A 14,470-nucleotide genomic window follows, 5' to 3' on the forward strand; every position below is an offset into this window, starting at 1 on the left:
GGTCCCTGCTCACATCCACCAGCTAGAGTATTTCTTGAAATTTTCCCTCATAGGCAGGTTAGCAGTGAGCTTATGGCTCTCCAGTTTGTATTTTCCTACCAGCAGACACACAGGCATGCTGTGGTTTATACTGCTTGTACTAATAGGAGAAAAAAATTTAATGCAAGTTCCATCCCTCTTCCTAGGATGGGGCACTGCTCTGGCCTGTTATTAAGGAAAAGACAGCTTCTTGTCTTCTGGTGGGAAGCACCCATAACCTTTCTAGGTCAAGAAACAGCCTACTTCAGTAAAAAGAGGCCCACAGAAAAAGCTTGGAAGTCACAGATTTTGTCCTCAATATCAGCCTTAACAGGCAACTGCCTTTTAATGTAACAAGAAAATGGGGGGTGGAGAAAGGAAGGGGAAGGGGGCATGAGTGGGGCACTTGGGACTTTTTGCGTGTGCTGTTCGCGTACTCACTCCTTGACTCACCCAGAAAGACAGCACATCATCATGAACATTCACATACATCACTGCTCTTCCAGCGCACTTTTTAGGCTCCCACAAATATACTATCTCCATATATTACCTATTTTTTCCAGGCAGAAACCACCTTGGAGCTACCAGCACATTTTCTGGCCCTTCTTTCCTATGGCTACAGAATCCAAAACCTTTATCCTTAAGGGCCCCTTATTCTTCCTCTGCCTCAAACACCCCAAGCACAACTTTTCAGATCTCTTCTCCAAGAAGCCAAAAGCCTGAGCCCAGTCTAGTTTCTCCTCGGGTCCTCATTAGGCTCATTACAGCCTTGCCCAGCTTGCTGCAATTCTCTGCTGATCACCAGAGTCTCGAGGGACACACCCTTCAAGGAAGCAGTAGTTCCTAATTTTCTTCCCCATGAGATAGTCTCCTCCCTTTGCCATAAGCCTCCTCCTTATAACGCACTGCCAGACCTGCCCCATGCCCAGGTAGGGCTAGCCCCATGTTTCCCATTCACACTACCCCAGGGCCATTTCCCCCATGCCAAGGCTCCTACAAGGACCAGGTCCTCCAAGGCTCAGTGCTGTTACAAAGCCAGGCTCTGTCCATCCAACACAAATCCATTTATATGCTGTAAAACACAGAACTTGGGAAAGCAGTAGTATTTTATAGCAGCTTGTTTTCTCCTCTGATGGTTTGGTATGGAGTGACGTACTCTCGTGAGGGCTTGGGCTGTTGTGTGATGGGCGTTACACTTTGGTCTTTATTGTGGTTTATTTCGAAACTTCTCCTGCCTGACAGATAAGTACCTAAAAGCCTGAAGACCATTATCCCTATCCTGAAGAAGGAAAAAAAGTCCATGGCAAAGAGGGTGGCTGGTTTTGATTTATTGATGGATCAAAGCAGAAACCAATGTACAACAGGGAGCAGGGAAGAGCACACTGGAGTTGTGAGCTTTGTAAGAGAAAGGCGAGGGTGAAGGTTACGTGCCAGCACTCAGCATTTACCAGGGTGCTTGAGGGTCAGGGATCCCCGGCTCTTCCTGAAGAGAAAGAGGGAATCAAAAATTACAGATGTGGAAGTCAGTTTTATAGTCCCGCCAGTGCTGTTGCTAGTTTTACCCATGTAAGCCAACCCTCCGTGCTGTCCAAGTTACAGAGTCCCTCACTTACAGTTTCACCTCTCTCCTGGTTCCCCAAGTTACATGTTTTGTCATGGGAAAGAGATTTGGGACAAACCCCATAATTTTGGATATTCATCCTACAGTTAAGGTTTAAATTACTCTCACAGGGAGGGAGTCAGGAACACTACAAGCCTGTGAATGGGAATCTGGATTTAATTGTGAGGGGAGGGAAAGGGAGGGAAGGAGAAGACTCACTTGGGTTTAAGATCTGCAGTGCCTGCAGGGGCACAGGAGAGGGAGCGTCACGAGAGGGACGGGGAGCAGAGATGGATTTACTGAGGGGCTAACGGGAGTGCTGGGGCTCCGGCACAGCAGTGTTTTCATGGCTGTGTGTTGGGCGCCGTGTACTTACAGAACTGCAACACAGAAGTGGCATTTGTTCCCATACGTTCTGCCGTCAGAGCCGCAGAGGGGCATGTACTCAGCAGTGCAGTAGACGTCGGTGCTCTTGAATCCACTGCAGTCAATCTGCATGTTACGGAGCTACAACACATTGTGAAGCTTTTGTTCCCCGTATTTTCCTATGTCTGCTTTATGTCTATTTAATGTTTACAATATGGCAAAGCATAAAAGCATTTTTCGGGTGCAGGGCGCTGTTGTTCTAACAACTCTGAAAAGCCTAACATGCTTGCCTGGCAGAGTACAAAGTGAGAAATTGGGAAAGAAATCTAACAAATACCCTCAGAGCAGTGAAATGGCCACACCAGTACTGCCAGGCTGGCCCTCCTGCTGGTTGCTCTGCTCTGGTTCAGCAGCCCAGCAGAGAGGGGGTGCCGAAATGTGGGGTGTTACAAAGTACACGGTACAAAGTTCTCCCACAAAAGGAATCCCACCTACCGCTGGTGCTGGTGGCGGCTTGAGCCCCTGTGCTCCCCTGGGAGGGTTGAGTCTGCACCCCTTCCTCAGGCACGTCTCTTCTCCCAGTGAATCAAGGTTTTAGCATCACCTGGTTGCTCTGTTCCCAGGTCAGAAGCTGTGCAGGTGGAGACTGCACCTCAGAGACATGGGTTTTGTTCAGTGTCCTTTGACCCTGGTATACTTCAGCTGTTTTCCTCAAATCCTATTTCCAGGCCAAATATGCCAGCAGAGTGCAGGCATTTCTCTTACGTAGTTATGACTCACTGAATTTTCATCGTGTAGCACATTATAACAACAGTTCATAGTGGAGACTTCTGAACTTTACCTTGGGGCAGCTTCCAGGCATGAACAGGTCGATGTCCTCTCCATTCCTTTGGGAAGAAAGTGCATTGAGAATGAACAAGCACATCGCAGCCGCTTCAGGAGCCGAGCCCCCTCACTACCCTCCAGATATCGACACCAGCACCCAGCCACCCTGCCAGCCACCCGGCCCAGCACTCACGCCACCGCCGTGCAGAAGCTGCACTTGTTGCTGTAGGTAACCCCGTTGGTGGCGCAGAGCGGGTTGTAATGCCGGGTGCAGAGAGACTCCCGACCGCCCGTTGTTCTCATGTAGCCAGTGCAATCGACCTGAAACAGCCACAGAACGGCATTTTAATCACTCCTGTGTAACGGTGCATGATGCAAGAGATATTTCCCCTTCTCCCCATGCTCGCAGCAAACAGAGATGTACAGGGATGCGAGCTTCCAGCCTGGCAGGGTGAGGTAGAGGGAGCACAAGCGGGTGAAATTCTGCCTTGGAGGACGTGGGTGCGGCAGATCCTGCAGTATCTAGTGTTTTTTTTTTCCTGTCCTGAAATGGGTTTCGTCAGTGTCAGCTTGGGGGTTTCCACCCTGAACACAGTCACACAGGATCTGTGCCTAATGTGCCTTAGGTGGCGGCAACTTCTGCTGTGAAACGTCTGCCCCGCTTGAAAACGGAGTTTAGGCTCGCCTCAGTGTTCCCGTAATTACTCTGAGTGTACTGAAATGAAAATTGTAGCATTATGGTAAATTGCACAGCCAGAATGTTTCTTTACATTATCTCACTAATCTAAAAATAGAGCCACTTCTCCACTTCATGGTAACTCTATATATTGATAAACAAATCTTATGATAGATGTTTTGATAGAATCTTTTTTTTTCCTGTTACAAATTATGGTTTAGTCAAAATCCAAACTTCCTCTGGGAATTTCTGAGTTTTAACAAACTTTTTTTCTAAATCTAAAGGGAAATGTTTTGACAATGCTGAAGCATTATTGAAATCAAAAGCTTCTGTTTTTCCGTCAGGTGTTAGGCATAAGATAACATTTCAAAATTCACAGTTGAAGCAGATTTGCATTTTTCAAAATGAAATTAAAAAAACCTTGAAGATATGAAATTCTTCATTTTCATAAAAATTTTAGCAGTTTTGAAGTTGTATCTTAGAGTATCTTAGGATATCTTAGGAGTCGATCTTAGACCATACCTTTATGCATCTTCCGTCATGCTTTTTGTCAATCACTCTGTTACGACTAGGAGAGAGAAGGAAAGGAAGGATTAACCTGTTGATGCCATGTAGTCATCTCACTCATTAAGTCTCTCCACTCGTAAAGCCCCAGTAATTAATCAAACTTAGGAGTTTTGACACGGAAGAGACACAGCCTGACGAGATCCTGCGCACTAGGGATGGCTGAAACTTATGAAAAATCCAGCCCACCCCACGATTAGTCACAATTCAAAAGGCTTTCGTCTGCTACCTGAACCATCATTATGGGTAATCAGGTGATCTTGTACTCACAAGATTTCTCTGCAGAGCGAGCACTCGTTGGGGTACGTCACGTTATTGGTGCCACAGACCGGCTGAAAGTCCCTGGGACAGGCAAGATTGTTCCTATCCGACATGTGGTACATGCCGCAGGAGGCCTGTTAAAAAGGACAGACGTGCAGTTTCTCCAAGGGGAGGGAAGTATCTGCTCATGTTCATCATGTTTTCTAAGCATAGGGATGCTACAGGTAGTCATTTTTTTTTCCTCTGTCATTCCTCCGTGGTGAAGGGAGGGAACAAAATATGTCATTTCCTACAGTATGCATAAACACATTTTCACCATTATGACGTTCAGCACTGTAGACATGCATGACTGACAAAAGTGATCATTCCTTAGGGAATCAGGACAGGGAAGATATTTAGGCAGTTATTCAAAAGTTGTATAGATTTCCTGCTGGCCCTCTGTGCCATGCTGGCTCTCACTCTACATTATTAATTACCATCTTTTATCACCAGTCTGATAAGGTGTCATTCTCTGACAAAGATGTTTTCTTATTTTGGGGGAAAAAGAGGTGGTATAATTCTTGGGGGCACTTTTTCTTCTTCCTTCCTTGCTCTCTCCATTTTCTTTTATTCTCCCTCAAGACTCCCCTGGGATACAGCGTGAATATGAATTATTCATCTACACTTAGAAATCAAGACTAAATGAGAGAGAAGATCTACTACTCACCCATCGTTGACCAGAAACAATATCTACAAAAAATGGAGATTATACAATATAAAAGTGTTACAGTGTCCTTGATTAAAATTTCTCTGGCATTATTAATTTCCCAAGAGAGTAACTAAATACACTTTCTTACTACTGAGAATTACTTGTTTTGTAAATGTTTTATCCAGTCCAAGTAAACAAGAAGTTATATTCTATGATTAAAAATAATAATAATAATCAATTACTGGTGAAAATACAAGCTTTGACTTGCTTTTCTCCTTTTGCAGCACTATTATCCCCGCTAAGTCTAATAAGTTTAAATCAGACAGAGGCATCCTACTAGACCTGTAGTAATATTTGCACACGGATAAAGTTCATTAAAAGAGAGTTTACTAAAGAGAGTATTACTAAATCATTACTTCTCCAGTAAGCTGAGCTCTATTTTAGGATACATATATATTAAGGCATGCTGACCTATATAGAGTTCAAGATGACTAGAGATATAAGGAGAGACTATAATAAAGACAACTTACCAGAAAAGCAGACGAGAAACAGTAGCCCAAGAAGGGCAGCAGCTCTTGTTGTCTTCATGGTGGGAAAGGTTGTGTAGTCTGTACTTGCAAATCTGTTGCTGTTGAGTTCTGTAGAAATGTTTCTCTGCCTTCATTCTCCAGACTATATAAGTACATCTCCCTGACCTTGTAAAGTCATCCCATAAAGTAATTATCTGCTCTGTAAACTAACAAAACTGTATTGATTATTGAGTTGAGCCCTAAAGAATACTTGTTTGTTAGAGAGATGCCCAGAAGAATTAAACAAAAATGTGAGCTACACCCAGCTTGTTAACAAAGGCGCCCTGCTGTACAATGAGTGATTTGTACTGTCCAAACAAGAGCACTGTCTCAACACTAGATGTTGTGAAATTACATATGGAAGTTGGCAAAGCAAAAAAGCTAATTTGTTGAAAGTGTTTGAACTAGTGCACACCATGTTACATACACTACAATGTATTTGGGCTCTGGGAGACTTGTGCAGTACTGCAGAGTGATGAGATGGCAGCGTGGGACACCCTCAGCTTTTACAGAAATAAAATCCGGGGTTTGGCAGGCATCAGTGTCTTTTGAAGATGCTGCAGAGTGAACCTCTCCATAGTCTCTTCTGTATTTTCCTGGTATGCTGGATTTCTTACTAATGGGATAGCAAGAGTCATCACAACAGGGAAACATGACCTAAAACTCCAGAAGTTTGAGACATGTCTATGTACAAGGAAGAATTATTCATCTGTTGACGATCAGCATGAACCTGATTAAGAAACAATGAGAATAACCAGCCTTAAACCTGGACATTGTTTCCTCTTAATGACAAGCAAGTGGCGTTCTGTGCAGGTGAAATGGTCTTATTACCACAGTCATTCATAAAAAATTGCAGCAACTGAAAACAGAAGGTGAGTCCATACATTCCCCCCTTCTTTTCTCTTTACATGGCATTAAATAGAGAGTGTCATCTTCCCTAAAACACGACTTTCAGCTAAGTGAAGAATAAAGGTTCTATTGAAGGTTTTTTCAACTCTGTCACAGATTTATGGCAAAACAAACATTGCATAAAACACTTCTGGAGTTGAATATAGTCACGAAAGGAAGTGAGGGACAGAACACATTTGTGTTTTAGAAGATACATGCACGTGGCTTAAAAGCAGCCTGAGTTTTAAATAGAAAATCAGAATTGTTTTTCTTATTATCCTGGGAGATGTTCAAGTCTTGGCATGGGCACATAAAATCATAAAAATGTAGCTGAAAGTGCAAGGGAACCGCAATCACAAAATAGAGCTTGCAGGCTTTGGCCTGTTCGTGTCAATGAAATCATTTTCCTGAAAAATAAATGAGTAATGTTCTTTGGATCTCATTCACAAATATCAAGAGTTGAAGGGTTCATTTAAAAGCTGTTTCTGTTGTATTCTTAGCATCCTGAGTGACGTGACTGTCAAACTTCTTGAACTGATCATAAGCATATTTGGAAGGCAAGCAGTAATCACAGAAGCATTAATATTGATTTTTCTCCAGGGACAAGAACGCCTAAGCTGAAAACGTTTCCTCAGAACCCATACCAGCCATCAGAGGAGATGGCACCTGCTGGCTCTGCAGTGCTCGGTGAGGCTGCAGGAACGCAGTCCATCAGCTCTTCGGCCCTACAACCCCAGACCCTGCACCACCACCTCTAGGTCTGAAAGCCCAAATTACCAAAAACCATGCTGCTTCTCTGGTTTCCTCATCTCTCAGCCTGAAGCAAGAAATCATGCTGGTCTCTCTGGGCTTTTTTATATGGTGGGGAATGGTGTCATTCTCTTGTGTGGCCAGCACCTGCCCTTTGACTAACAAGCTCCACCTGGGAGACCCCCTCTGATCCGCCTGCTGCTTCTGAAGGTCTGGGTAGGCAGATAGGACAGCGCTGGAACTGCTCCTGTCCCCTCTTCCTCCAGCGATTTGTGCGAGGACAGAGTCTTGCTACAGGGTCGATGAGAAAGGATGGGAGCTAATTGGCAGCAGCCAGGGCAGGGCAGCAGGAGCTGCTGGGCGAGGTGTGACGTGGGATTGCACAAGGAGCTCGATTAATAAGAAACAGAAGGGAATGGGACAGAAGTAATTGCCGAGCAGCAGATGGGTTGACACAGGCATTAGGAACAGTGAAAAACAACTGTCTCAATACATTTGGAGGAGGGAGCTTCGGGAAATGTCATACACATGTTGCAAATGGGAAGAGGAGAGTGAAGTCACCTGTCAAAATCCCTGCGGGATATGCAAGTTTCATGATGGTGGGTTCAATAAAATGAGTTTGAGCATAGGATTATTTCTAGCCTTTTTTTCTGTGATATGAGATCCACAGAAAAGGTTAAATAAAACACTTCCTGCTATTTCAAGTTCTTAGATGGTACAGGTTTTTAGTCAAGAAGGTTGTGGCCACATAAATGGGATAAACTGGTAGTTACATGATGCGTCCCCCTTGCGTTAAGGTAAATTTCCAACAAATCTGTAAATTCTACCCAATTTCTAATCCAAAATTATGTCATCCCATAACAGTGATACTTCCCAGGAATCTTTTCCTCTGGTCTTGAGATTCCCTACCTCAAACGAACCCATAATCTACCACGACCTAAAAAAAATCTTCATTAATTTTCCCTGCCTTAGTTTAAAACTTGTCACAGGCTTCACTTGGCTACAAAAAGAAATAATATTTTTCAATTTGGGGGGGGGGGGGGGGAACCCCAAAAAGCTGGATGTGTGGAGGCGAGCGCTCTGCAGTCCCAAACGCAGGCCGAACGCAGAGCGCGGTGCTCGCACCCACTGCTGCTGTGCCCCACGCAGGAGGGAACAAAACAGGGTGCTGTTACCAGAGCTGTGCACGCGGGGGCAGGGCTACATCTCCTATGAGAACAGGAATTCAATTTTGGAGCAAGCAAAGCCCCTGCTCTCAGCCGCACTCTTGCAATATCTCTCCTCGCAGCTCAGCTATCTGATTGCTGCCTGCATATCTCCTGCCGTTTAAGCGCAGATGATATCACAGGCAGGAAGGGTGTCTGGAATGATTTGTCTGTCTGGGAGCTGTACGCTTACAGCAGGGCACTGAGGATCCGGCCCCTCACATCCAAATCCCTCGACAAGTCCCAGCTCGGTCTCGCTGCAGCAGCTCTGACACAGCCAGCCCCCCCCAGACAGCATCACCAAGCAATTTTCTTTCAAAACATTTTGTTTTTCCCCACATTGAGGAAGAACACAGTAACAAACCGTTTATGCCGATGAAGCCTTGGAGAAAAACTGCGTTAAGAGCAAGGTCTAGACTGGCCTGAGGTGTGCTTTGGCCAGCAACAAGTAGGATAATACACTAAAAGAGAAGTGTTGATATAAAATAGAGCAGAACCAAATAACTAAATGCAACGTGTTAATCGGTTTGTAGGGTAATTGAATGGCATTTCCTAAATTCACAAACATCAAATAATGGCACAGAGGGCTGAGGTACCACTCAAAGAATTGTACCATAAAACACCTCGGCAGGCAGGCAATGTTTCCTGCCTTGAATTTCCTGGAGGGAGAGTTAGATTAGCAATGGTGAGAGGATATTGTGTTGTTGTGGCAGGATTTTATTGAGCAGCAACAAAAAAATCGTTTTCAACAGTGCTCGTGGAAGAGTCTCGTCTTGCTTGCCATCCTGCAGAGCTGCCCATGGTGCAGAGGGTCAGGGGTGATGCTGGGGTCCTGCTGTGCCCCCGGCCACCTCCTCAGAAGTGCTGCATGCCAGAGCTCTGTGTCAGGATGGAGGATTTGTCCCCGTTCATTACTGCTCACAGTTACTCCTCAATTGCCTGGGTTATCCTGCTTAGCGGGCACGGCCCCTGGAAGATGCTCTGTGAAGACCACTGGGATCCTGAGAGCAGCTGGGAGCTCCACTTGGCACTGAGACAGCATAGCTCCTAGGGGGCCCTCCTCAACTTCATCTTCATCTTCATTCTCCTCCTCCTCCTCCTCCTCCTCCTCTCTGCTGCTCCCCAGAAAGAACAACAAGCAATGGGGCTGGTGATCTCTTACCTGACTCCCTCGTGCAGCAGAGGGGACAAACAGGAGCACGGTGCCTGCCACACACACCCCCAGCACTGCCACCGCACTGTCACGGTCCTCAGCATTGCCCTTGGCACCAAAACGCCTCCCCGCACCTGGACATCCCTCCCCCAGGAGGGACATCCCAGCCCCAGGAAGGGGCTTGGTGCTGAGTTATTGCACACACTCACGTCTTCTGGAAATAAAACGTCTCCCTCCAGAGAGCTGCTCTCTCTGGTCTCTGGAAAGTGGCACGTTGTCGTTTAAGATCATTAACTATTTGGCTGTGAGACTGCTGCCCGTACAGCCCGCTGCACTGCCGGCACTTCGCTGGTAATGAATAATAAATTAACGCTATGACTCTGAGCCCTTCCTTTCATCAGCCAAGATTTCCAGAGGCCCAAGAATCTCAAAGGATCCTCTACAAGTGGCAGCTGACGCAATTACCTACAGGCAGCAGCTAAGTGGTGGGTGAGGTGCCGAAACGGGCTGCGGAAGCTCCCGCTCGCAGTCCTCCGAACATCACCCGCACCCCGATGAGTGTCACAAGCACGAACGCAGGCAGGCAGGTGCCCCCTGCCTGGGGAAACATCCCATCCTGCTGCTCTGGGAGGCACAGAAAGTGGCTGCCAAAAGGCTTCCCCCGCCTACAGGTGTGTCCTACCCCACTTCCACAGGGGGAAATGCAGCTGGGAAGTGCCCTTCTTCACCACCTCTCTCCTCAGCTGCTAGGGAGGCAGCGAGTGTCTGTACAGGATGCCCTTGGCAGGATAAATCCACTGGAGCATTGCACCAGGTTGCATCCCCAGCTCTGGTTGTCTTTAGGAAATCTGGGTGAAGGCCCTCAGAGAAACTCATTGCCTTCAGAGATGGAGCTGATTTCTTAGTAGATCAGACAATGCATTCTCTCTCCCTTTAATTTACCCATTAATACCCACACCCCAGGACTGTTGCAGTGAAAAAATCACACAACATCTTAAGAAAAAAAACCATCATGAGACATATTATTAAAACAAGACGTAAATGCTGAAGGGCTTTTGTTGTTGTTTGTTCATTTGTTTTATTGGGCAAAGTTTCATTTCAGACTTTATCAGGAGATCTCAAAGTTCAGGATGAGGTTTTAGGGCGGCCTCTGCCATAGGGAGTATTGCCAGGGAGGAGTCTCCTGTCTGAGCTGGAGCCTGGTGAGGTGTTAGCACTCTCGAAGGTACAGCAACCTGAGAGTCCGACGGCTTCTCCTGCAGAGAAAGGAAGCAGTACCCCAGAGAAAGAACGTCTGCACTTTTGCTGTTCATCCCCCCCTCTGGTAAAGGATACACCACAGGGGAACTTAACCAAATCTGAACATTCTCAAAGCTATTCCAGCTCTTTCCTCTTATTGCTAACATTCAAAGACAAGATAAAGACTTAATTTAAAAGAAGAACAAATAGTCTGTAGGAAATAGATTTTATTTGCTGGAAGAGAGCTCTTCAGCAAATTACTTAACAGGGAAATGGAGATCTCTGCTAAATGTTACTTATGTTACTTCTATATACCTGAAAGAAGGAAATTCCTAGTAGTTCTCCCAAATTAAAAAAATAAAAATAAATAAATAAATAAATAAAAAGAATAATTACTCTTGCTAGTAGGAGAACAGGAAAACACAAAATAAAACAACTTTACTTCTCCAACCAGTCCCCAAGACAGATTAGTTAGGTTAAGCTCAGTTGGTTCACCATTTAGTTAGTGAAGAGATTTATTTTCATACATACAGAAATGCATTGCAGAATAAACATTTGTTGGCATATGTTACACCATCAGACCCGCAGTGTGGGATGTACTCCAGCGTGCAGAAATTGCGGGGTACGACGTAGTTACTGCAGTAGCCCTGTAGATAGATGCAGTGTTGTGTTCACAAAAATGCCCTCAACAGCAGACTCGTAGGAAGGGTGATGTTACGAGACACCCCCACCGTCCCTGGGCTTCCCCCAGTACTGTCCATCAGCAGATGTCAAAAACAAAAAAGCCTAGGGACAGGGCAGGAACAGGGTGGTTTGTTCCTGCTGTGCCCTTTCAGTCTCTACTGATGTAAAGCCTGTGTAAATATCATAAACGCTGCTGCAGTAACCGTGACAATAACTTGGATGCCAACTGAATACTGCACTTTTTTTTTTTTTTGAAACTATCAGATGAAAATGGCAATTTCACCCAGTAATATCTGTGGCAAATATTGTTCAGACAGCTGGATGACTCAGGATTTTCAAATGCTCGATCACAATGCGATTAGTAATGATTTATATGGAAACTGCTTTCAGGAAAGAAATGATGGAAAAAAAATAGACAGCTCTGCCCCTTACCTTCAGTGCAACGGTATCTGGAAAAAAGAAAAAAAGTCAAAGTATAACATGAATGCGATTCATCTCTTCTGTTAGTGTTGAAAGCTTTGAATGCATGTCCTGAATAAACAACTTTCAATTCAGTGGTTATTAGCGAGTGACTCTTAGACAAAAGGAATTTCAGGCAAAATTTTGTGCCATATTGGATGTTTACAGCATTGGTTCTGTACTGTAATTTTTTTCAGGAGGGTTACAGCCCAGATGGAAAAGGGTGTACAAAATGAAAGAAAAGAGAAAGTCATTTTCCATGATTCACAGGATGAACAAGGATATATACTCAAAGATAAGCACATTATTGAGGAAAACAGGGCCATAAAGCTGGCAGGTACATGGAGGCAGCTTCTTATATGCATTTCCATAATACTGCTTAAATAACAGGAGTATTTAGTGAGGTGTAACTCCTCTAAAGCTTCTACAACTGCTCAGGCTCTCACACTGCCTCTCAGTTCAGGATGACTGCAGGAAATATTCACTGCCATTCAGGAAAATAATTTGCGATTCGGCAACGTTTCAGAGGTTAAACACTGGATGTCTGAGTCGCCGGGTGGTACAACGTACATGTCACCTCCTTCATTATGCATAAACTAGCACCGAGCGCAGAGCTGTTCCCACAGTTGTTCTTACCCACTCAGTTCTGTTGCTAAAATATTACCCCCTAAGTGATAGTCTTTGATGTCAAGTCTTTTCAACACCATCTCTCTAGGAGTAAATAAGTCCTTGTAGAATGAAGCTTCTTCCAGTTTGGGGATGTTTTTGTGTTTTTAAAGGCAGCCAGCACTTAGTGAAGCACAGAGCAGGAGGCAGCAAAGCCACTCACCTGGGCAGCAGCAAAGGGCAAGAGCCAGCAGCACCACCACGCCTGCCGTCCTCATGGTGGCTGGGGCGTCTGTCCACCTTTTCCTCTGTGAATGCAGCCCTAGTGCTGCCCTCAGATCGTAATCATGCACATACGTGTGTGTGTACGTGTGTTCGCATCTGTCTTATCCACCCTTATTCTGAAATAACATTCCTGGTCTGTTGTCAGGGTGGTAAATCTTGATGATGCTTGGCAGAGGTAAGCCGTGCTGTAAGCCATAAAGAATGCCTCTTTATCAACAGGAATCACAAGAAGTTTAAATACGTTAGATACGCCCTCTGTGTCATTATTTGAAGTGAAATATATGACAGGTGCCTTCTGAAGGACCATGGAAAATTCCTGTGGGCAGAAGAACAACTGTACAAACCTAAAGAGAAAATGCTGTCAGATTTCCTCTACGTGCACGTTATCAGTGCTACACGCAGGGCTTTCTCACGAGCAAAATTTTGTTGATCTGAAATGAATGGCTTCCAGAATTAAAGGTCTTTTATTTTCATGCCTCACCCAATAAAACATCATTAAACTGTAGTAAATCCAGGGAAACTGTGAACTGGGAGATCAAGAAAGAGGGTGTCCCAGTCACTGAAGGGAGTCCTTGGACTGGAGAAGCACATGAGAAACTTTTACAGGCATCTGCAAAGAAGTAACAATTGCTATTTTCCCTAAAAACCATTAGCATCATGGGTTAGATTTGCAACAGCAGACTGATAGCCTGATGATGACAGAACAAAGCCTGTAGCCTGGATCCCAGAAAACTTTAATCCAGACTGGAAAGCTCTGCTTCATCCATCTGCCCATCTCAACATAAATCCTTTGTTTTACCACCAAAGCATCCTTTTTTTGAATGACCTCATTCCACCAAGGAAAAGGAACACTTATGGGAGACATTACTCTTTAGAAGGGATATGCCACATTTATTTATGTTTCTCTTGTGTGGATCAAAAACCCACCAATTCAATACACAAAGGACAAAAGCAAAATAATTTTCACAGACAATGCACCCATGACAGAGGTCACACTCTTAAAACCAGTAGTATATTTTGTCCTTGGATTGCAAAAACTTCTTGGACTGGCAAGGAGCATGATGCGCTATTAAGAACTAAGAGAGAAGACAAAGAGACAGGAGTAGGAACAAGCTTAAAGAGTACATTTATTTTAAAGTATGTGGAATAAAATTCCAAGATGAGGGAAAATCTAGAAAAATGTCATTTGGAGGTCCCAGAAAAACATGCAGGGCCCACTCACATGACTGAAAAATGTGGGCTTTGCTATGTCTTTAGGTAAGGGCTATGCTCAGGAGGTCAGGCATCAGCTCTGGGCTTGCCCATCACCAGGCTGAACTGCTTTGCTGGGGAAAGTGCACTAGAAATACCTTAGTAGAGATCAGCTAGCATCACCAGTTCAGAGCAGTATTTCAACTGTCTAAAAAGGGTCTGAACACTAATGTAGTCAGACTATCATTTATGTGCAAAGTCACAGAGCTGAGGTTTATGCATCTGTATTTAATTTTCTGCCTTTTATGACAGTGAGGGGAGCAAGATGTTGTTCTTGTTATATCCCAGAGCTATGAGCATGGAACATATTCAGCCTGGCATCATCATTCAACAAATCAGAAGAAAACATCGCATGAGGCAGAGCATTAAACACGACAAAGAAA

At 44.7% G+C, this 14,470-nt stretch overlaps 2 protein-coding genes across 4 annotated transcripts; both read right to left on the reverse strand.

Moving 5' to 3' along the window:
- Window positions 1–1,328: 1,328 nt before the first annotated feature.
- On the reverse strand, window positions 1,329–7,305 carry LOC308177914 (ovomucoid-like). Of its 3 annotated transcripts, none has more exons than XM_080555813.1 (9): window positions 7,233–7,305; window positions 5,529–6,183; window positions 5,017–5,039; window positions 4,320–4,444; window positions 4,008–4,053; window positions 3,003–3,130; window positions 2,826–2,871; window positions 1,995–2,125; window positions 1,329–1,501 (listed from the first exon to the last, which is right to left on the reverse strand). In XM_080555813.1, exons 2-9 carry the CDS (start codon window positions 5,584–5,586, stop codon window positions 1,456–1,458), a joined length of 603 nt encoding a protein of 200 aa, XP_080411939.1. In that variant the 5' UTR covers window positions 5,587–6,183; window positions 7,233–7,305; the 3' UTR covers window positions 1,329–1,455. The 3 variants fall into 3 exon arrangements, with proteins under 3 accessions (XP_080411939.1, XP_080411940.1, XP_080411938.1); XM_080555814.1 differs by having other exon boundaries at window positions 5,529–5,734; window positions 7,233–7,279; XM_080555812.1 differs by having other exon boundaries at window positions 5,529–5,636; window positions 7,233–7,258.
- A 3,311-nt stretch (window positions 7,306–10,616) lies between these two features.
- Window positions 10,617–12,961, reverse strand: LOC308177918 (ovomucoid-like). Its single transcript, XM_080555820.1, has 4 exons — window positions 12,775–12,961; window positions 11,919–11,935; window positions 11,334–11,449; window positions 10,617–10,819 (listed from the first exon to the last, which is right to left on the reverse strand). Exons 1-4 carry the CDS (start codon window positions 12,827–12,829, stop codon window positions 10,774–10,776), a joined length of 234 nt encoding a protein of 77 aa, XP_080411946.1. The 5' UTR covers window positions 12,830–12,961; the 3' UTR covers window positions 10,617–10,773.
- Between the last annotated feature and the right edge of the window lie 1,509 nt (window positions 12,962–14,470).

This window comes from Anser brachyrhynchus, assembly GCF_964034855.1.
Source record: "Anser brachyrhynchus genome assembly, chromosome: 14".
NCBI classification, from domain to species: Eukaryota; Metazoa; Chordata; class Aves; order Anseriformes; family Anatidae; genus Anser; species Anser brachyrhynchus.